Genomic DNA, 21,861 nt, shown 5'->3' on the forward strand with positions numbered 1-21,861 from the left:
AAGAAAGAAGAAAGAAAGCAACAAAAAACAAATAAAAGGGAGAAAAAAGATTTAAAATGAAGAAAGAAAAAAAGGTTTCAATAACGTGAAGCAAACAAGAAAAAGGAAAAAGAAAGAAAGCAAGAAAGACTCACTAATGTGAAACCAAGAAGAAAAATGGGGAAAAAAGAGGAAAGAAGAAAGCAACAAGAAAATAAAAAAGAGTCAAAAGAAAAAAACATAAAGAATGAAGAAAGCAAGGAAGCAAAAAGATAATAAAAATGAAAGAAAGGAAAGAAAGAAAGGAAGAAAATCAAATGACAGAAATCAACAAGAAAATGAAAAAAGAGAAGAAAAAGGAAAATGAAGAAAGAAAGAAACAAAGACTAAATAACATGAAACCAACAAGAATATAACAGGAAAAAAAAAGAAAGAAAAGAAGAAAGAATGAAGCAAGGAAGAAAAAAAAAAGTACAAAATAGACACAAGAAAAAATAAATGAAAAAGAGAGCAAAAAAAGAAAGAAGAAAGCAACCAAAAAACAAAAAAAAAGGAAAAAGAAAGATTAAAAAAATGAAGAAAGAAAGAAAGACTCAGTAACGTGAATCAACAGGAAAAAGGAACAAAGAAAGAAAGACAGAAACAAGGAAGAAAGAAAGAAAAGAACAGAAAGAATGGCACAAGGAAAAAAAGTAAAAAAAAGGAAGAAAGCAAAAAAAGAAGAAAGAAGAAAGAGAGAAAGCAACAAAATCAAAAAAAAAGGAAAAGAAAGAAAAACTATTAAAAATGAAGAAAGAAAGAAAACGGAAAGAAATCAACAAGAAAATGAACAAAGCGAAGAAAGAGAAAAGATGAAAAAAAGACTCAATAATGTGAAACCAAGAAGAAAAATGAAAAAAAAATAGAAGAAAGCAACAGAAAATAAAAAAAATAAAAAGAGAGAAAGAAAGAAAAAACATTAAAAAATGAAGAAAGAAAGTAAATGAAAGAAAGCAATAAGAAAAGAAAAAAGAAAAAAGAAAAGCAGAATAAAAGAAGAAAGAAAGAAACAAGAAACAGAAAAAGAAAAAGCAAAAAGGTGAAAGAAAGAATAAAAGAAAGAAAGAAAATCAAAAACGGAAATCAACAAAATAAAAAAGAGAAGAAAAAAGAAAAGAAGAAACACAGAAAGCAACAACAAACAGAAACAGGAAAAGGAACCAAAAAGATACAAAAATGAAAGCGGGAAAGCAGGAAAGGGAAAGAGAAAGGAAATGAAAAGACAGAAATCAACAAGAAAATGAAAAAGGAGAGGAGAAAAAAAGAAAAGAAAAGAAAAATGTGAAACGAACGAGAAAAATGAAAAAAAACCAAATGAAGGAAAGAAGAAAGCAACAAGAAAACAAAAAAAAAAAAAGAAGAAAGAAACAAGAAATAAAGAAAAAAAACAGAAATAGAAACAAGAAAAAATATAAGAAAAATAGAAAGAAAAAAGCAAAAAAGAAAGAAAGAAGAAAGAAAGCAACAAAAAAAGGAAAAAGAAAGAAAAAAGATAAAAGAAAGAAAAAAGAAAGAAAGCTAAAAAAAAACAACAAGAAAATGAAAAAAGCAAAGTAAAAGATAAAAGAATGACTCAATAACCTGAAACCAACAAGAAAAAGGGAAAAGAGAAGAAAAAAGAAAAGAAAAAAGAAAAAAGAAAAAGCAAGCAACAAGAAATAGAAACAGAAAGCAAAAGATATAAAAATGATAAAAATGAAAGCAAGAAAGCAGGAAAGAAAGGACAGAAGGAAAAAGAAAGAAAGGAAGGAACAAAATGAAAAGACAGAAATCAACAAGAAAAGGAAAAAAAGTGAAGAAAAAGAAAAGAAAAAAGAAAGAAAGAGACTAAATAACATGAAACCAACAAGACAAGGGGGAAAAGGAAAAAAAACCAGAAAGACAAAAAAAGAAAGAAGAAAAAAAAGCAACAAAAAACAAAAAAGGGGAAAGAAAGAAAACAGATAAAAATGAAGAAAGAAAGAAAGAAAGAAAGAAAGAAAGAAAGAAAGAAAGAAAGAAAGAAAATGAAAAGAAATCTACAAGAAAATGAAAAAAGCAAAGAAAAAGAAGATAGACTCAATAGTGTGAAACCAATAAGAAAAAGGGTGTCGCGGGTTGGGTTTGTAACCGGGCAGAAACACCAATTTAGTGTAGTGGTTTGGTCCAAAATACTCATTACTGTTTATCTGCTGTGAGATAAGAATGAGGAGAAACGCAAAACAGGCACCAAACTTGAAAGAATATAAAGAAGTTTATTAACAGACCTAAAAGAAGAAAAAAAAATTATACCACCTTCAGAACTCTCCTCCTCCCCCCACCTTCCTCCCTTCTCCCACTGACAATGTGAAAAGACAACCCTTAAGATGTTCAGTCTGTTTACCACTGCCATAATAACCTTGTTCAGTCCATTCAGAAAGAGAAATCTCTTCTTGCTCATGCTATGAAAACATTATCACAACGAGACAGCCGCCCACTTCCAAATATTGTTCAGTCCATTTAGGAAGAGGAGTCTCTCTGCCTGCGTGTGAGTCCCTTCCCCCGACTTGCAGTTTTTCCCACAACTGCTTTCGAGGGTCCACTCTTGAAGTTTTTTGGGGTACAGTTTTAAGGTTGAGCCATTCAGAAACAAAAACAGAGGCCCTTCTCCTTCCCTGGGAGCAAAGGGTCTTCATCATCTTCATCTTTAGGCCTATCTCTGGGAGCATCTATAGGAACTGAGGTTTCTCCTTTCCCATTTGGAGCAAAAGTCCTCATCTGGTCCATCTCTCCCTGTCCAAACTTCTCATGAAATTACAGCTGCGTCAGCATCTGCCTATCTCAGCGCAGGTGCTTTTGCTTACGAGTTGAACACTCCACCCCCCATATCTTCATGAAATTACAACAGGATACTCTGATATATCATAGCTTCACAACAGAATTTCAGCTTTAAGCATCTCCTCTCTCTCTTCCCTCAGGTTTTCAGCTCTTCACAGCAATAAAAGGGTTAATCTCACCTCGGCCTTGCAGCTTTGCAGCTGGAATGTTGAATGTTTCTTATCGCAGTGGAGAGGGGGGAGAGCCGAGCCGCTCCGGCTGCCCACGGCAAGGCAGTGGGGGGGGGTTCCATGGCTGGAACAGGTCCATGGCCTCAGGATGGCCGTGGCCCGGCCCGGCCTGGCCCAAGCAGGACCTGGCCGGGCCCGCTGGGCCCCACACGGGCCCCGCAGCCACCTGTCCCAGCGCTGGAAACGAGAGAGAGCTTGGAGGGGGAGTTTGCCTATTCTTAAATGTGGATCACAGAGGCAGTCACAACTTTAAGTGGCTTAGAGAATTGTCCATATTCAAACTGGCCAGCTGATAGGTTCTATCAGGTCCCAGAGGAAACTGTAAGCACCCCTTAGCAAGGACGTCCCTTACGGGACTATGCTTGCTAAGCTATGACAAAGGGAAAAAAAAGAAAGCAACAAGAAAGAAAAATAGAGAAAAAAAGAAAGAAAAAACATAAAAATATGAAGAAAGAAAAAAAGAAAGCAAAAAGATAAAATAAGAAAGAAAAAAAGAAAGAAGACAGAAAGCAATAAGAAATGGAGAAAGAAAAGCAGAAAAGCAGAATAAAAGAAAATAAAAAAGAAAGCAACAAGAAACAGAAACAGAAGAAGAAAAGGTGAAAGGAAGAATAAAAGAAAGAAAATCAATGACAGAAACCAACAAAGAAAATGAAAAAAGAGAAGAAAAAAGAAAAGAAGAAACAAAGAAAGCAACAAGAAACAGAAAAAGAAAAGAAAGCAAAAAGATATAAAAATGAAAGCAAGAAAGCAGGGAAGGAAGGAAGGAAGGAAGGAAGGAAGGAAGGAAGGAAGGAAGGAAGGAAGGAAGGAAGGAAGGAAGGAAGGAAGGAAGGAAGGAAGGAAGGAAGGAAGGAAGGAAGGAAGGAAGGAAGGAAGGAAGGAAGGAGTGAAAACAATCTAAGTACTGAATGAAACAGAAAAAAAGGTAAATAACTGAGTTCTCTTTTCAAAAATATCAATTACCTCTGAATCCAAAGTTGCAGAAGACTTTTCACTCCACATTTGGGTTTTGTTTTTATCTCTCATACTTTTTCTGGTTCTTTTCTTTTTTATCTTGTTTTTAATAGATAACACCTGCTAGGAAAGGAATGCAGAGCAAAATGAGACCCATTTCTGGCAGGCAATGAAAGTGTCAGCTCCTGGTCTGGTTCCTTTTGTGTGGATCCCTCATCTCTGTGGCACGGGGGGAATAGCAGTGCTGGGAGGCAGCAGCGGGCTCAGGAGCATCCCGCTGTGGCAGCTCTGAGCAGGTGGCACATGTCCTGCTCTCCTGCTGCCCTCCAAAGCACAGAATGCATGGGCAAGTTTAGACACAGCTCTGGGCACAGCCAGCACGGCCTGTGCACGGGAACGGGGGGCAAAGCGGGCGGGATCCTTCTGCAGCTGCCTGGTGGTTTCTGGTTTCTCTGCCCAGAGTGCCAGGATGTTCTTAAGAGGTGCTTGTCCATGCAGCCCTTGGCCAGGCCGTCCTTGGAAGAGCTCTTCAGTGAGCCTTGGCTGCAGGGTGTTCATGTGCCCTAGAGGATGGCAGAGACCCATGGGCACAGTGTGATCCAGGGGCCTGGCAGGTAACAGCCCCACCCATCTCTTGGCAATCAGTGGCAAAGCAAAGCAGACTATTTTGTCCTGCCTGTAGCTCTGAGCAGGGAGCATCAGAAGGGAACACGCAGCTCTTGGGCTGCAGCTGAGCTGGAGGCCTGCTCTGGCAAGCACTGGTGGCCACCATCCCCCCTGGTTTTGCTTGTCTGGTTCATTGATGGCTGGGGCCCTGGGCAGAACCCTGAGAGCCTGGTGTGGCCCCAGGGAAGGAGAAGGAGCCCCTGGAGAAGCTGTAGCAGGTGGGGCTGCTGATGCTGGAGACACCAAGGACAACCTCAAGGACGACAACCTCTTCCTGGAGCTGGCCAGTGGCAGCTGAAGATGATGGCCTTTGATTGTGGCACCTTCTCCAAAGACACGCTCCACACCCAGTGTGCAGGTGAGTCCAGAGCCAGGGGGATGCTCCCAGAGCTGGGCATGGCACGGCCTGGCCGGGCACCAAAGGTTCCCCCTTTGCTGGGGCGGCTGCAGGGAATTCTTCAGTGGCTGCCAAGCTGCTTTTGGGCTCTGGGCAGCTGCTGAGGAGGTGGATGTGCCATGGCTGGCTGCAAGCTGGGCACATGTCCTGCCCTCCTGCTCTGCTCCCAAAGGCAGCAATGCTGGGCAGCTTTGGGCCCAGCTCTGAGCACGGCCAGCACGGCCTGGGCACTGCGGGTGGCTGGGACAAGGCCATGAAATCCCACATCTGGCCTTGTTTGGGGCTGTATGGTCAAAGTCAGCTGCCTTGGCTCCTCCTTGAGCCCTGGCCAGGCTTAGGAGGAAGCCAAGAGGAGGATGAAAGCAGATGTTCCCGCACTAGAAGTGCTGTCAGTTTGTTTCTCCGGCACTGTCGAAGCTGGGCCCTCTCCCAGCGGGGTTGGAGCCTCAGCTGTGGCTGGAGGCAGCTGCAGGAATTCCCAGTGTCCGGGAGTGGCTCTCCAGTCCTTGGCTGGGACAGCTTCCCCCAGCTGATGGGCGGCTCTGGGTGATGGTAAAGTCTGAGGGGAACTGGGGCTGGGTCTTGGTTAATCACTGCAGGCAATCTTTGGCAGTGATGATTGGGGGCATTGCTGAGCTGCTCCTTCTGTGATTCTTTGCCAATGATTATGTGCTTTGCTGAGCTTATGCTTTTGTGACTTTTTGCAGATTTGCATTCTATAAATTGCACAATTCCTTCAGTTGGTGTTTGTGTCTTTGGTGCTGACCCTGCCCACTGGCAAAACAGGGCCCTGTCCTGCCTGAGTGTTACCTGGGAAGAGAAAAACCCTCACTCCAAATATCCCCCCTTCCTCCTTGTTCCCCCACTTTATACACTGGCCATGATGTCCTGTGGTCTGGGATATGCCTGAGGTCAGTTGGGGTCACTTGTCCTGGCTGTGACCCCTGCCAAGCTCCCCTGCACCCCCAGCCCCTCCCCAGCGTAGCCGGACGAGGGGCAGGAAAGGCCTTGGCTCTGTGCAAGCTGAGCAAGAACAAAACCATCTCTGTGTGAGCAATGCTGTGCTCAGCACAGAGCCAAACACAGCCCCAGAGAAAGGCCTGGCAAGGAAATTCCCTCTGCCCCAGCCCACAGCAGCACCCCATGGCCATCCACCATCACCACGGCTCCACGGGTTCCTTTCCATGGCCCCGGCCCTGGCCACAGGACCTTGGGCTGGTGGCCACAGCAGCCGCCTGTGGCCCAGGGCTCCGTGCCCATGTCCATGGCAGCAGTGCCCGGTCACGGGCCCTGAGTGCAGGTGACTGTGCCAATCCCCATGGCAGCGAGGCCAAGTGTTGGTGTCCGTGGCACCAAAGTGAGGAACGGGTCCCTGCGGCCGCTGCCGTGGCACCTGAGGGCATCAGCGAGTGTCACTGCAATTGTAGCTGGCACCAGCCCCAGCACCGCTCTGTCCTGAGGGCTGCCATGGCAGCCGAGGGCAGCCACAGGTCTGCGGGCAAGTGGCCACAGACCCTGACTGCAGCAATGGGTCCTGGGGGGGTTTCCAAGGGAACTGGAACTGATGAGGGTTGCCATGGCATCCAACCCCCTGGGATGTCACACAGCCACCCTGTGATGTCACACAACCCTGTGTGATGTCACACAGCCACCCTGTGATGACACACAACCATCTGTGATGTCACACAGCCACCCTGGGATGTCACAACCCATTCTGTGATGTCACACAACTATCAGTGATGTCACAGCCTGCTCTGTGATGTCACAACCACTCAGCAATGTCATAGTCCACTCTATGATGTCGGACCTCTGCCCTGTGATATCACAGCCTTATCTGCAATGTCACAGCTCACTCTGTGATGTCACACAGCCACCCTGTGATGTCATAGCCACTCTGTGATGTCACAGTAGACCCATCTGTGATGTCACAGTCCTCTCTGTGATGTCACACAGCTGCTCTGTGATGTCACAGCTGAGTCTATGATGTCACACAAGCACCCTGTGATGTCACAACCCACTCTGTGATGTCACAGCCTGTTTTGGGATGTCACATGACCACTCTGTAATGTCACACAAGCACCCTGTGATGTCACAACCCACTCTGTGATGTCACAACTCTGCACTGTGCTGTCACACCAGCACCCTGTGATGTCACAGCCTGCTCTGTGATGGCACAATTGCTCTGTGATGTCATAGTCTGCTGGATGGTGTCTGACCTTTGCCCTGTAATGTCAGAGCCCAAGCTGTGATTTCACAGCCCTACTCTCTGATGTCACAGCACCACTCTGTGATGTCACAGAGCTGCTCCATGATGTCACAGTAGACTCTATGATGCCATACAGCCACCCTGTGATGTCACAACCCACTCTGTGATGTCACAGCCTCTTCTGGGACGGCCCAGCCCTCTCTGTGACATCACACCAATACCCTGTGATGTCACAGCCCACTCTGTGATGTCACACAGCCCCTTTCTGACATCACAGCTGCTCTGTGGTTCTGTGACACAGGCACAGAGGTGTTACCAAAACTTCAGTGAAACAAAACCTCCTTAGCACCAGCGCAGCACGAAGCAGCAGCATTCTTTATTGGGCCGGATGCACGAGGGGAGAGCCCCTCCCAAAGTCGTGTGTGCCGAGTTCAGGAATGTTCCTGTTTGCAGACTGTGTTTCACAGACACATTCCCAGATTGTCCCACAATAAACACACACACGATAATCATTCCCCAAAATCATTGCATATTTCCCCCACCCCTTTGCACATCCATTCTTCTGCCCTGGGGGTCTCTTTGGGGGTCCCTGGTGGTTGGTGACCCCAAAGCCAGCCCTGACTGCCTGGTGAACTGGTGAAAGTTGGCACACCTGGGCTGGTTGCTGCCTACAGAATCAGCCTTGGGCAGTTCCATGGACAGTGGCTTTTGGAGAAGAAGCATTGTATGAACCCACCAGGTGCAAACGGTTTTTCATCTGGCAAATTTCCCCCCCTTGGAGGGTTGTGAAGCTTCTCTTCCCTTCAAGCCTTCGTAAGCCTCACTCTGCTCCTTTACTCACATCCCACGAGTTCCTCAGCTGCTTTCACAACCATGTTCTTTACACAGCTCAAAGCGTCATAAGCACAAGTATTGCTGTGATCCCAGTTAGACTTTGCAAAAGTGAGGCCAACCATCAGTCAGGGAAAATCCAAGTCCTTTAAATATTTTATCATAACAGTTACTTTATAATCCTCCCCTTAATTCCCTGCTGGATGCAGCAACCGATTTTATCCTCTCTACCCGATCATCCAATCCAGCATCACATTTGGAATGTGCACACAACAAGTGTTGCTGTTTCAGTTCAAGAATCCACATATTCCCTGTTCATGTAACAGCAATAGGGCTAAAGCCAATCTGCTCTGTAAGGTCATTTTAGCTGTGGCTGGCAATTGTTCCTTTATTTCAGCAAACCCCAAAGGAGCTGCATTCACTAAAGTTTCCATCTGCAGAGCCCAATGGTGTGGGGCTGGTCTGTTCCTAAAGGCAGATCTTTGCGGAGCAGAGATGGATTCTAAAATCCATCCCGCTGTAGTTCCCGCACTGGGATGTTTCCAAGTTCCATCCCCTTTAACCTTTCCCCACAGTCGGGTTCCCAGTGGTGACTCCTTGCACAAGGGACAGAATGTTAATACCCCCAGTGTCCATGGTGCTCCTGATTCTCCCAGGGGCAAACGTGTGCTCCAAATTCCATCACTTCCCACCCATCCTGGGGCTCCTAAGGATCTGACCGTGTCCTGCTGACAGTCTGTGCCTCTCCAAGGCTCGCTGTTTGTTGGCTGAGCCCAGGTGTCACTGAGAAAGGCAGAATCATTTCTACAAACACAGCCCAGCCTCAGAGCCTGGGCCACAGCCAGGAGCCGCTGGACCTCAGGATTCCAAACAGCTCAAGTGTCTGTCCCAGTGCAATCCCACTTTTCCTTTGTCCTGGGATCCTTTGGTCTTGACCTTGTTAAATCAGGATATTTTATACCCAACTGTAAGGGGTCCTGTGGGAGGCCTGGGCTCCCTTCCCAGCCCAGACAACCTTAACTGGCTGGAAACATTCCCATTGTCCTGTCTGAGGGCGATTCCATACTTCCAGAATTTGACAGCCCCAGGGGGTATCAGTGCAATCTGTCAGCTGATAAATATTTCCTGAGGTAATTTCCAGATCCGGTTTGGAGATGTTACAATTCTCAGCAGTATTGTTCTGATGTGTCCATGGTAAGGAATATTCTCCTTCCATCCCTGTCCAGGTGCCCTGGGTGCTATTTCCTTCCAACACGTATTCCCAGATTTTTGTCAAATTGCTGACTGAAGCTCCCCACGGAACTGGATTTTCTGCAGAGGTTGGGGTTGGCAAACAAGCTGTTACAGGGGTTACATTCTGTAATCTGCCAACATCTTGCACTGACTTTGAAAACCGCATTTCCCTTCCCAGAAGTCAGGAACATCGTTTCTATTATTATTAGAGATACACAATTATTGATCATCTTCATCTAGATCCAATAAATAGTATCCCCTTAGAAAATCATATTCAATACCTAAAACAATAGGATTATGTAAAAACCCCAAACCCCACGGTGCCAGTCAGTCTTGTTTCTGCTGTGTTTAATGTGTGCTTGCTGGTTTTACCCGCATGTGATGAACCCCGAGTTTGATTCCTTCTACCTTGAGTGCAGGGTAGGTTACCAGGAGGACTTGATATGGTCCCTTCCACTTCGGCTGTATTGTTCCAAAATTCCAGGTTCTGATGCACACCGCATCTCCTGGTTGGAAAGGATGTACAGGCAAGTCCAGCCCCAATGATCTGTTGAGAACCATGCACCTTTTAAGGCTTACAAGAGTTAGTCCCAGTGCTATTAAATATTCATTTCAGCAAAACTTCTGAGACTTCCCTTGTCTTCTTGGTGCCACATGGGAAAGCTTCTGGCCATCCAGAGAAAGTATCTACCAATGCCAAAATGTGCCAGTCCCCCTTCTGCCTGGGCAGTTCTGCAAAGTCAGTTTGCCAAAATCACCTGGTGATTCCCATTTAACGAGGCCTGGAGGCAGCCTTCTTCCTTCAAAATCAATCACATCTTTCTCAAAAACTGCTCTGTTATTTTTTGCCATTTTTGTGCTTACTAGATGCCTTTGTAAACTGGCCACCATATTCTCCATTTCCTCATGTGGTTCCTGATGTTTTAGTTCCGTTATACATTAATTGTGGAGCTACAATTACCTGCCCACATGGGGTTACCAATCATCTGCTGGGATTTTCCGTAGCTGCTGCTGCTGGGGCTGACTGCCTGTCCTGATCACTAGAATCTGGTTTCTGTTGCAGAACATTCCAGTTTTTGCTAGGTATTAGTGCAAGGAGAGCTTTTTCAGCACCCTCTTGAGCTGTTTGGTCAGCCAATGGATTCCCTGGATTAACTGGGGAGTCTCCAAACTGATGGGCTTTACAAGGGCATCAGGGCCACTTCTTTTGGCTTTGGCAAACTCTGGAGTAGGTGACTGATTTCTTTTTGTACTCAGTGGAGACCTCTGTGCCCTTTCCTTCCATATGGCTCCCTGGGCATGTATTATTCCAAACCCATATTTCAAATCAGTCCATATGTTCACCCTTTTTCCTTCAGTGATTTCTAGGAAAGGTCATTCATTCTGCTTTTTGTGCTGATGTGTTCAAAGGTAAAGCCTGGGCTTCTATGACCTGGCTCGAGGTTCCCACTGCACACCCAGCTGCCCATTTTCCATCCGTACCACGCTGCTCCCACCAGGGTGCAGGTCCAGTGCTGGCTCCTGGATGGGATTGCTCTTGAGGTCTGTTGGGGTTTTTAGGATTTCTCCTAGTTTTTTTCTGTTAAAGGAATTTTCCCCCATACTGTTGCTAAGAGGGCAAATTGCTGGGTACTTAAGGAAAACAAAGAGCTACCCACTGCGGGTGGGGGCACCTGGTTACTCTTTTGTTTCACCTGGGTGCGTGGGCAGTTCGGTCCCCGAACGCTGGAGAGGGAAGCTGTTTTTTCATTGGTTGTTTTTTTTCCTACTGCGGAGAAAGACCCCAGGATCCCCAGCCCACCTTCCCTGCCCCGCTGGAGGCCGGGCTGTGGCCGCCCTGCCCCGCCGCTGCTTTGAGGCCTCGCTACGTTGTAGCCCTGCTCGCCCTGCCTGCCCAGACCTCTGGGGGGTTCTCCGTTTGGATACACCTCGTCTGCCATCCGGGATTTGTGCTCGTCCCTGCGGTTCCAGCCTGCCGTTCCAGCCTGCTGTTCCCGAGGGTCCGGCCGGACATGGGGATCGGCTGCCCAGGGGTTTGTGAAGCTTCTTTGTTCCATTCCTTCCCGGGATCCCAGGCCACCGGTGCCGCGTGCTCCATGAGCTCGCTCCGGAGCGCCCCCTGCAGCCGCGGGGAAACCATCGCACCTGCCCTGCTCACCGGGAGCCGCCAGCACCCCTGCCAGCTGCGAGCGGAACTGCACCCGAGGGGAAAGGGCCTGACAGCCGAGAAGGCTGGGACTGGGTTTGTGATTGTTTGCTGTTACTGCCATAGTTATTGTTGTTTGTTTGACTGGTTATACACATACAGATATATAATAGTAAAGAACTGTTATTCCTATTTCCCACATCTTTGCCTAAAAGCCCCTTGATTTCAAAATTATAATAACTCGGAGGGAAGGGGGGTCACATCTGCCATTCCAAGGGAGGCTTCTGCCTTCCTTAGCAGACACCTGTCTTTCAAACCAAGACAAGGTCCCAGAGTCTGCCAGAACACACTTGTTCCATCGATCCCAGGCAGTCATGGCACAAAGACTCCAACCCTTCTCTTAGAAGGGACTCTAACACTTCCCTGTTCAAACCTTGGGTACCTTGAACCAAACCCTGCAAAGCTTTTGCTGCACCTTACAGGCAGGTCAACAGTTTACACCGGAAAAGGAAAAGGAAAAGGTGCCTTGATCTGACCAGGGGTCTTTCTCTGATTTCCTTTGGACCAGGGATCAAAGATTCTCCCCAGAATCCTTTAGTGCTGCCTGCAGGTCCTGCCATCCCTCAGATCTGTTGAAATTCAAGAGGATGAGGCCACGGGGTGTCCCAATGGTCCCTTGGTTCCATGGGCCCCGCAGTGTAACCATGGTGTCCTTGGTTCTGCAGTGTCAGAATGGACCCTTCATTACATGAGGCCCAACAGTGTTGCAATGGTCCCTTGAGTCCATGAGGCCCCACAACGTCACAATGGTCCCTTGGTTCCATGGGCCCCGCACTCTCACAATGGTCTCCATGGCTGCATAAGGTCCCGTAGTGTCACAAGGGTCTCCTTGGTGCAGAGACCAGGGCAGAAGGGTTCCACAAGGCCCCAGAGTGTCACAAGGATCTCTTGGGATCTGCAGTGTCAGAACTGACCCTGGGTTACATGAGATCCTCCTGTGTCCCAAGGGCTCGTTGGTTTCACAGGGCCTGATTCTCTAACAGAGAGATGGTGTTGGACAGTTTCTATTTTCCCACAGTTTGGTGACGAAAGGAGCATGCTGGGCAGAGCACAGAGATGCTGCTGCTGTCTGCTCAGGGAAAGGGCCCAACAAGGCTGAGGGGTTGGGAGGCTGCTGGAAGGGCCATGCCGCACATGGTGCAGCTTTCCTGGGAGGGAGGGAACAGCAGGAGAGACACGCACTGCCCCACAGAGCAGCTGGGCAGGGGGACACTGGGCATGAGGAGGAGGAAATGTCCCTCCCTGGGCAGCGCTGGGGCAGGAGAAGCACCCAGAGGGAGGATGAGCTCAGGGCATGTGTGTGTGTCCAAGGGACAGAGGGTGAGGGTGGGCACAGCTCAGGCCAGGGCTGGCAGTGGCAGGGCACAGCTGGCAGGGCAGAGAGATGGGAGTGTGCAGCCTGCAGGGACACAGCAGCAGCTGTGGGACAGCGCAGGACAAGCTGTGCTGGCCATGGCCAAGGGCCCTGGCAGGGCTGGCAGTGCCCAGGAGAAGCCAAGCCTTGGTGCCCTGGGGCACAGCAGCATCTGTGCCACCAAGGGCTGGGAGGAGACACCTTGTCCTGAGGCCCTGGGGCCTCCTGGCACAGCCCCAGCAAGGCTGGGCACTGTCAGCCCCTTGTCCTGCCCTCAGCATCCCCCCACATCCCAGTGGCCTCAGGGATCTGCTGGAAGGAGTCCCTGGGGAGCCTTGGTCAGGAATGGCCCTGGGGGCTCCTGAATGCTCCCAGGGACTGCAGGGTTTTCAAAGGACTTTGGCTTTTGCCTGGGAGTCTCTGAGAGCTTTGTGCAATCCTGGCCCCCAATTATCTGCTCTAATGAGTCCCTGGAGATTCTTTGTCAGTAACAACACTCACTGGGGCTCATTAATGCTTTGAGATACTCAAGGGTAATTAAAGTACCTCTTTCTGACACTGAGTCTCCGAGAGGTTTCTGCAGTCATGCTCCCCAATTATCTGCTTTAATCAGTCCCTTGAGAGCCTTGGTCATTAACAACAGTTCATTAATGCCTCAAGGTACTTCTGGTTTTTCTAAGGTACTTTCCTTTTTCCACACTTGCATCTCTGAGAGGTTTGTGCAGTCATGGTCTCCAGTCCTCTGCTTTAATCAGTCCCTTGAGAGCTTTGTACTGACACATATGTATTGGCAGCCAGTGAAGAATTGGCTGCAGCCGCCCCAGCAAAGGGGGAACCTTTGGTGCCCGGCCAGGCCGTGCCATGCCCAGCTCTGGGAGCATCCCCCTGGCTCTGGACTCACATGCACACTGGGTGTGGAGCGTGTCTTTGGAGAAGGTGCCACAATCAAAGGCCATCATCTTCAGCTGCCACTGGCCAGCTCCAGGAAGAGGTTGTCGTCCTTGAGGTTGTCCTTGGTGTCTCCAGCATCAGCAGCCCCACCTGCTACAGCTTCTCCAGGGGCTCCTTCTCCTTCCCTGGGGCCACACCAGGCTCTCAGGGTTCTGCCCAGGGCCCCAGCCATCAATGAACCAGACAAGCAAAACCAGGGGGGATGGTGGCCACCAGTGCTTGCCAGAGCAGGCCTCCAGCTCAGCTGCAGCCCAAGAGCTGCGTGTTCCCTTCTGATGCTCCCTGCTCAGAGCTACAGGCAGGACAAAATAGTCTGCTTTGCTTTGCCACTGATTGCCAAGAGATGGGTGGGGCTGTTACCTGCCAGGCCCCTGGATCACACTGTGCCCATGGGTCTCTGCCATCCTCTAGGGCACATGAACACCCTGCAGCCAAGGCTCACTGAAGAGCTCTTCCAAGGACGGCCTGGCCAAGGGCTGCATGGACAAGCACCTCTTAAGAACATCCTGGCACTCTGGGCAGAGAAACCAGAAACCACCAGGCAGCTGCAGAAGGATCCCGCCCGCTTTGCCCCCCGTTCCCGTGCACAGGCCGTGCTGGCTGTGCCCAGAGCTGTGTCTAAACTTGCCCATGCATTCTGTGCTTTGGAGGGCAGCAGGAGAGCAGGACATGTGCCACCTGCTCAGAGCTGCCACAGCGGGATGCTCCTGAGCCCGCTGCTGCCTCCCAGCACTGCTATTCCCCCCGTGCCACAGAGATGAGGGATCCACACAAAAGGAACCAGACCAGGAGCTGACACTTTCATTGCCTGCCAGAAATGGGTCTCATTTTGCTCTGCATTCCTTTCCTAGCAGGTGTTATCTATTAAAAACAAGATAAAAAAGAAAAGAACCAGAAAAAGTATGAGAGATAAAAACAAAACCCAAATGTGGAGTGAAAAGTCTTCTGCAACTTTGGATTCAGAGGGAATTGATATTTTTGAAAAGAGAACTCAGTTATTTACCTTTTTTCTTGTTTCATTCAGTACTTACATTGTTTTCATGCCTGCCTTCCTTCCTTCCTTCCTTCCTTCCTTCTTCACTTCTCACCCCACTTAAGGGGTGCAAAGCAGCAGGATCCCCTGACACTTGGGGTCCCCTCACCCTCCCAAAATGTGTGGACATCACCTCAGCCCCCCAAATTGCGAGGGGTTTACAGCACCTTCCCCAAATTCACTACAACCTCCCAGAAGCCACTTAGAGGCCCCAAAATTGTCAAAAAGTAGCAGGAGCCTCCCCAAAAGCGGCTCCTGGTTTCCCTCCATGGAGTGCCCCAGTCCAAGTGCCCAAACCACCCCATCCCTCCCAAACTTCATCCCACCCCACAATGCAATCCCAACCCTGTCCCACCCCACCCCATCCCTACCTGACTCCATCCCATCCCATCCCATCCCACCCCTCCTGGACACCAATTCCCCTTCTGTGGTTCCAGACTCCCCACACCCGGGCCTTGGGGCTGACGGATCGAGCCATTTGGGGCTGCCATCGACACATTGGGGCTGGCATTGAGTTTATTGGAGGCACCCGCTCAATCCCTCCATCCCAAATGGGAGCTTGGAACCTCTCCTCTGCCCTTGCTGTGCCCATGAGCTCACCCCAAGTCCGAAAATGAGAGCCAGGGCCCCACAGCCCACTCAGAACCTCTCAACATTGCCAGAAACAGCAGCATCCTTCCCAAAATGGGCTCCCCGGCTCCCTGCCAATAGGTCCCCCTTCCAAGTACCAGAGCCCCCCTCTCAAAATCCCTCCCTAAGCATTGGGGCACCCCAAAACTGCCTCAGGAACAGGACATACCCTGAAATCCCTTCAGGAATGTGGGATACCCCAGAACCCACTCAGGAACGGGGTCCCCCCAGCATCATCATGCCCAGCCTTCAGCTCTCTCAGCCAGAGCCCATCCTGCCCTCAGCAGCTCCAGCCCAGCCCTCCTGGGCAGGAAGCCCCAATGGCCGAGCCGGCCTGGGACACTTGCAAGGATCCGGGGGCAGCCGCAGCTTCTCGGGCCAGCCTGTGCCAGGCCCTGAGCGCCCTGCCAGGGAACCATTGCTGCCCCACATCCCATCTCAGCCTGCCCTCGGGCAGCGGGAAGCCGTTCCCTGGGGCCCGGCCCCGCAGGCCCTTGGCAAGAGTCTCTCCCACCCAGCAATTGCTGCTCCTCCCTGCTGCGGGGCCCAAGCTGCAAGTTGATTTTCTGCCGCTGGCCCCGGCCCAGCCCTGAGCCAGGGCCAGGACCTTGCCCTGGAGCTCTGCGGGTGCTGCGTTATTGCGGCCGCAGCGCAGTGGATGGAGCTCAGAGCTGCCCTTTGTGTCCCCGCCGGCAGCTGGCAGAGCTGGCGGGGCCGGGCCAGGGCCGGGCCAGCCCCAGCCTTCCCGGCTCTGGGACACAGCGACGGCAGCCCCAGCCTTCCATCCCTGCACACGCTCCCACAGAAGCGTCCAGAGCCGCGGCCACGCAACGCAACTGACCGGCCGCTGACCTCCCAGCCTGGCCTGATGGCCATTCCTCTGCCCACACCTCGGCCAAGCTCCCCTTGGCCACCTCCTGAGCCACAATGCCACAGACAAGTGGCACATACAGGTACAGAGCTCTGCCCAGAGCTGGCAGGGAACGTTCATTAAACATAAAAACCACCAAGAAAAAGAGAACTCCTCCCAGCAGAGCTGTTCCCTCCTGCAGTAGTTACACCTGCACACCCACAGCGCCTGAGACTGCAAGCAATGAGCATTCCCTGGGCACATGTGCAGCCCAAGCAGCTCGAGGACAGCCTTGCAGCAGGACTGCTCTCAGCTGAGCCAAAAAGGCCCCTCTGGCAGCTGCAGGGCCATTGCAAAGGGCAAGGGCCAGAGCCTGGGCCCACAGGGGAGGAAAGGGCTCTGAATTCCCCTGCCCTGGCACCTAAACCCTGTTCCCAGGGTGCTTCCCACACAGGATTCCTCTGCAGGACTGCGGAAAGCTGAGAGGCAGCTCTGGCTTCTCCACTTTTCATGTGCTAAAGCTGCCTGGCAGAAGAAATGGAGGGACAGCTCTGGTGGCACAATCCCTCCCGGCCCAGGTCACAGCGCTGGGAAGGTCTTTCCGTGCCGAGGCTTTGCTGCAGCCAAGGAAAGCTCCTGGCTCAGGGTCACCTTTCCTGCTGGGCCGGACCCCCCGAGTGGCCCAGCAGCAGCAGAGAATTCCAGCACAGCCCTGGCACGGGCAGGGCGGCCCTGGGCGGGCTGCGGGAGCCGGCAGCGCCTGAGCTCAGAGCAGCTGAGCCCGGGGGCTCTTGGCCAAGGCCGAGGCCCAGCGAGCATTTCTCAGGTCGCAGGGCGGCCTGGAAAGGTGCTGGGGGGGATAATTCACCCCCCAGTGTGGTCCCAGTGGCTCCCAGTATTTCCATGTCCGTGGTCCCAGCGCTGCTCCCAGCCCTGATCCGTGGGGATGGCAATGTCCCGCTCCCTTCCCAGGGCAGGCTCACACCTGAGCCAGGTGTGCAGGGCAGGACCTTGCCCTGAGCCCAAGCCCTGTCCCCCCTGCAGGATCTGCTTCCCATCGGCCTCTTCCTCCTGCAGCCCCAAGCCCAGCTCGGTGCTGAACGAAGGGCGCTGGGCTGGGGTCATCCCCCGGCGGGGGCTGCACACCCCCTCTGCCCCCTCCCCAAATTCCCTCCCAGGGCAGCAGGGGCTGGCTCAGGAGCCCTGTGGGCAGGGAAAAGGGGGTGACACCGCGTTGGGGGGGTAACACACGCTCTGGGGGGACACACACGGCCCCTGGGGACCCCCCCTCACCTTCTCCCGCAGCGCCAGGAGGATGAACCCCAACATGGAGCCCCCAACCCCCAGCAGCATCTTGGGGGTGGGGTCTGGTGGCAGCTTTGGGGATCTGGGGGGGCGGTCACAACTGCATCATAAAACCCCCTCTCAGCCCCACAGCCACTCCCAGACCCCTCAAACCACCCCACAGCTCCCAGCCAGGACTCCTCCAACCACACCCTGCAATATAAATGGCCACAAGAGCCACCAAATACCCTTCCATCTCCCCCAACACCCACCCATATTCTCTCCAAGCCACAGAGCCCTGCTAGGACCCTGTGTTGGGTTGACCCTGAGTTGATGGACAGTTTTTGAGACCAATGACACTTCTCACAATTTACATATTTAAACCGCACGGAAAGGCGGGACTTGCCCCTTTTTGGTCGGAGCTCGCCTGCTGGAAAGTGGGGGGGGGGGGGGGGGGGGGGCTCCGAGCCTCCCGGCCCCGCCGGGCCGGGCCGGGGCCACTGCCCCTTCCCCCCTTTCCCAACGCCGCGGCACGGACCCTGGGTCGCTGGGGGGAACTGTCCCAGAGCCGCAGGCAGCTAAAACCAGCCATGGACTGCTCACAGCTAAACCCATCCAGCGTGGCTTCTGGGGACAGGCGGGTCCTTCTCCTCTCCATGCGGAGCCGGCGGAGTCAACGGGAGCCGGCGGAGTCTCCTGTCTGCAGCCAGCACACTCCGCGCTGAACTGAAGAAGACACCACGCAGCTAGCAGCACAGAGGGAGCGAGGCCTTCTCCACCGTAAAGCCTGAACAAGAACACTCTTCAACATGGCGGCTTCAGAGTCAGAGAAAGAGAAGTGAGTCACGTGAGATGGAGCTGAGCATGGCGACGGGAGAAAAGAGGGCGGTGCCGCGATTCTGGCGCACAGCTTAAAAAAACCTTCTTGCATGCCGTGGTAAGAAACTGTAATACCACAAACTGTTTGTCTCTTTAATCCATTTGAAGAACATGGGGGGATGGAGAATCCTCGTGTGGCCTGTGAAGATTGTGAAGAGTGCCTATGCCAGGCTATATAGAAGTAGTAAGAGGCTGTTAGAGACTTGTGGCGAAGAAAGTCTTTGTGTGCAGGCCAAAATAACTTATCCTTAAAAAGATTAATAACCCCATGTGATGGCCCATGTTTGGCAGTGTGAAAGAACTGTGAGATTTTTCATGGGAGAGATGTTCTACACACAGCAGATTGTTTGTTTCCGCGCGGGTCTGTTGTTAGTAGCAGTTTGGGAACCACGTGCAACTGAAGAAAAACCCTTTTTCCTTAAGCATAAGAGAGAGACTTTTCAAGAACTAAAACACTGACTAACATCCCATGTTCTGTCATCCTTGTGTGAGCTGGGTAAAAGGAGAGAAGTGCTGGAAAGGGGGGGGGGGGATTTTCTTTAATTTTTTTTGTTATTTTCTCTTTACTTTTAATTCTATTAGTAATAAAACTCTTTCATTGTACTGCAACTGTTTAAGGTTTGTGCCTGCTTTGCATTTCTCCTAATTCTTATCTCACAGAAGGAAAATAAGTAAGTAATGAATATTTTGAACCAAAACCACTACAGACCCCAAAACTCCCTTAAAGTCTGCCCCAAAAGCCCACCAAACCCCGTGCCAGCACCACAAATGCCCCCAAGAGCCACAAAAGCCCCTCCCAATCCCCCAAGGAGCCCCCAGACCCTCTCCAACCGCCCATGGCACCGACCAGGACAGGCTGGGGGACAGGAACATCCACAGCCCAGAGCAGCTCAGGCACTTCAGCAGCAATTTGGGCACTTTGGGGGGGACATCCCGGATGGGCAGACCCAGGCCAGGGACTGGGACAGACAACCGGAATTCCTGGAGAACAGACGGGCTCAGGTGGACACGTTCTGCCAGCACAACTGTGAGATTGTGGCCCCAATCTGCCTGGCTTTGCTGCCTCACAACACCCAAATCCTCCCGAATATTCCCCTGAACCCCAAATTCCCCCCAAATTGCAGGAAAATGGTACAGTTTTAGATGCCTTTGTTTAATTTCTTTATTTCTACCCCAGTTTTGGTTGTTTTGATGTGATAAACATCAGAATTACTTAGATTGAAAACAACCTCCAAGATCATCCAGGGTGGCTTGATGCCACCAGAAGAAACATTTAGACAGAACAGATGAAACTTTTTAGGGTGTAAAGTTAAAAACTCAGCTCTTTCCAATGAATTTCCAATGTTGATCTGAGTCCCGATGGATGTTCCTGCCCCTGCATTCATCCAGGTGCCTCCAGGGATCCAGGAGAACGTGGAGAGCACCAGCCAGGGGTCTTCCCAACCTGGATCACAGGGAATGTGGGTCACCAGGGCTCTGCCAAACGTGGCTCCTCTGATGGGGGATGAAGTTGGAGCAGAGGACAAAGCTCTTGCCACAGTCAGGGCACTCGCAGGGCTTCCCTTAGCGGTGCCTCTGTTGGTGTCTGGTCAAGTTAGAGCTGTCTGAGAAGCTCTTCCCACACTGGGGACACTCGTAGGGCCTCTCCCCGGTGTGGATGCGCCGGTGCCTGACGAGGGTGGAGTTGTACCTGAAGCCCTTCCTGCAGTCGGGGCAGCGGAAGGGCCTCTCATCCGTGTGAATCTGCTGGTGCAGGAGGAGATGGGAGCTGGTCTGAAACCTCTTCCCACACTTGGAACACTCGTAGGTCCTCTCCCCAGTGTGGGTGAGCCGGTGGACGATCAGGTGGGAGCTGCGGCTGAAGCTCTTCCCACATTCCCCACACTCCCAGGGCCTCTCCCTGATGTGGATCCTCTGGTGGCGGATCAGGTGGGAGCTGTGGTTGAAGCTCTTCCCACATTCCCCACACGTGTGGGGCTTCTCCCCAGTGTGAAGCTGCTCATGAACCACCAGCTCTGACCTCTGGCTGGATCTCCAGCCGCCTTCCCAGCACAGGGTGGGTCTTCCCTGCTCAGAGCACCCTGGGCTGCGTTTGCAGCCCCTCCTCCTGTGGGATCTCCTGGGCTTTTCCTCCCCGTTGGATTCCTGTGCCGTGGAGCCGCTCAAAACGGCCTCTCCCACCAGGTTCTGCCGCAGGGATTTGTCCTCCCTGGGCTCCGTGCTCAGGTCCTTGTCTGGGGAGGAAGGACAAGGAGAGGATGGGATTTGCCTCCGTGCCACAGGGAAGGAGATCCCCCCAGTCCGTCCCTGGCAGGACGGCGTCGGCAGCGGGGTTGTCCTGCAGCCGGGGGCGATGCTGGGCTGGGAGATGGAGCAGGAGAGAGGGGGAAAGGGGCACTGACTTCCTCCTCACCTGCCTGGGGGTCCCGGGGCATCTTCCTCTTCCTCACAGCCTCCTCCTCCATCTGGCCAAGGGTTGGGAATGGGAAATCCTGGTCTGGGGAGAAACAAGGGATGAGCACGTTGAGTTTACATGTTCCTCTGCCAAGTCCTTGTCGAGAAGTCACTGGTCACTGTGTGTCCATAAAAATCTGCTCTGAAAAAGCCTCTTAGGAGTTTCCCCTCTCTGGTCTCTCCGTTTTGAGTTTCTGGGCCTCCCCCCTGTCCCAGCTGCTGGGGGTCCCTCTTTTATTGGGGTCCCCCTCTCTACTTGGTCTCCACCCTCCCCAGGCTGCTGGGAGTCCAGGAATACAAAAGCTCCCCCCTTTGGTCTCCCCACTTAGGGATGCTGGGGGTTATGGGATCCCCAGGTCCCTTCTCCCCTTATTCTCTGCTTCGGGGTGCAGGGGGTCCAAGGAGTCCCCCCTCCCCCTCTCCAGGCTGTTGAGGGTCCCGCGAATGGCGGCGCTCCCCCCTCTCTGGGCTCCCCACTTTGGGGTCCTGGGGGTCACAGGGGTTCACTCCTTCAGACTGCTGGGGCTCCCCTGCTCCCGGTACTGCCCCTCTCTGCTCGTCCCACTCTGGGGGTCCCGAGGTTCCCCCTCTGGCTCTCCCAAGGGGTCCCACAGCCCCCTGGCTCCGGGCTGGAGGTGGCCCTGCCTGACCCACCAGCATGGGGAAGACCTGACATCCCACCACCCCCCACTGGGGCTCTGCCAGCAGCCACCACAGGGACCCCCCAGTATCTCCTCAAGGGGCACCTACAGCTCAGCTTTGAAGTCCTGCAAGATCCAAACATCCCCCCCAAAAACACCGGCCCAGGGACTCCCCAGCATATTTGGGCCAAGCTCCCCCTCCCCCATCACCTGTGGGATGGGGGGGTCGATGCTCCTTGGGGTGA

General features: G+C 51.8%; 1 protein-coding gene across 1 annotated transcript; it reads right to left on the reverse strand.

Moving 5' to 3' along the window:
* Positions 1 to 17,005: 17,005 nt before the first annotated feature.
* Positions 17,006 to 21,459, reverse strand: LOC116437396 (zinc finger protein with KRAB and SCAN domains 1-like). Its single transcript, XM_032095062.1, has 4 exons — positions 20,935 to 21,459; positions 20,314 to 20,755; positions 17,652 to 17,745; positions 17,006 to 17,197 (listed from the first exon to the last, which is right to left on the reverse strand). Exons 1-4 carry the CDS (start codon positions 20,984 to 20,986, stop codon positions 17,006 to 17,008), a joined length of 780 nt encoding a protein of 259 aa, XP_031950953.1. The 5' UTR covers positions 20,987 to 21,459.
* Positions 21,460 to 21,861: the final 402 nt, after the last annotated feature.

This window comes from Corvus moneduloides, chromosome W (genome assembly GCF_009650955.1).
Source record: "Corvus moneduloides isolate bCorMon1 chromosome W, bCorMon1.pri, whole genome shotgun sequence".
NCBI classification, from domain to species: Eukaryota; Metazoa; Chordata; class Aves; order Passeriformes; family Corvidae; genus Corvus; species Corvus moneduloides.

What these genes read in the sequence shown, in the direction of transcription:
- LOC116437396 (XM_032095062.1), bottom strand. Translation starts at nt 20,986, where the DNA reads ATGGAGGAGGAGGCTGTGAGGAAGAGGAAGATGCCCCGGGACCCCCAG. An exon ending in GCCCCGGGACCCCCAGGCAG is followed by an intron (nt 20,756 to 20,934) that starts GTGAGGAGGAAG and finishes CTTCCTCCCCAG; the next exon opens with ACAAGGACCTGAGCACGGAG. An exon ending in TCCTGGCGCTGCGGGAGAAG is followed by an intron (nt 17,198 to 17,651) that starts GTGAGGGGGGGT and finishes GCACCTTTCCAG; the next exon opens with GCCGCCCTGCGACCTGAGAA.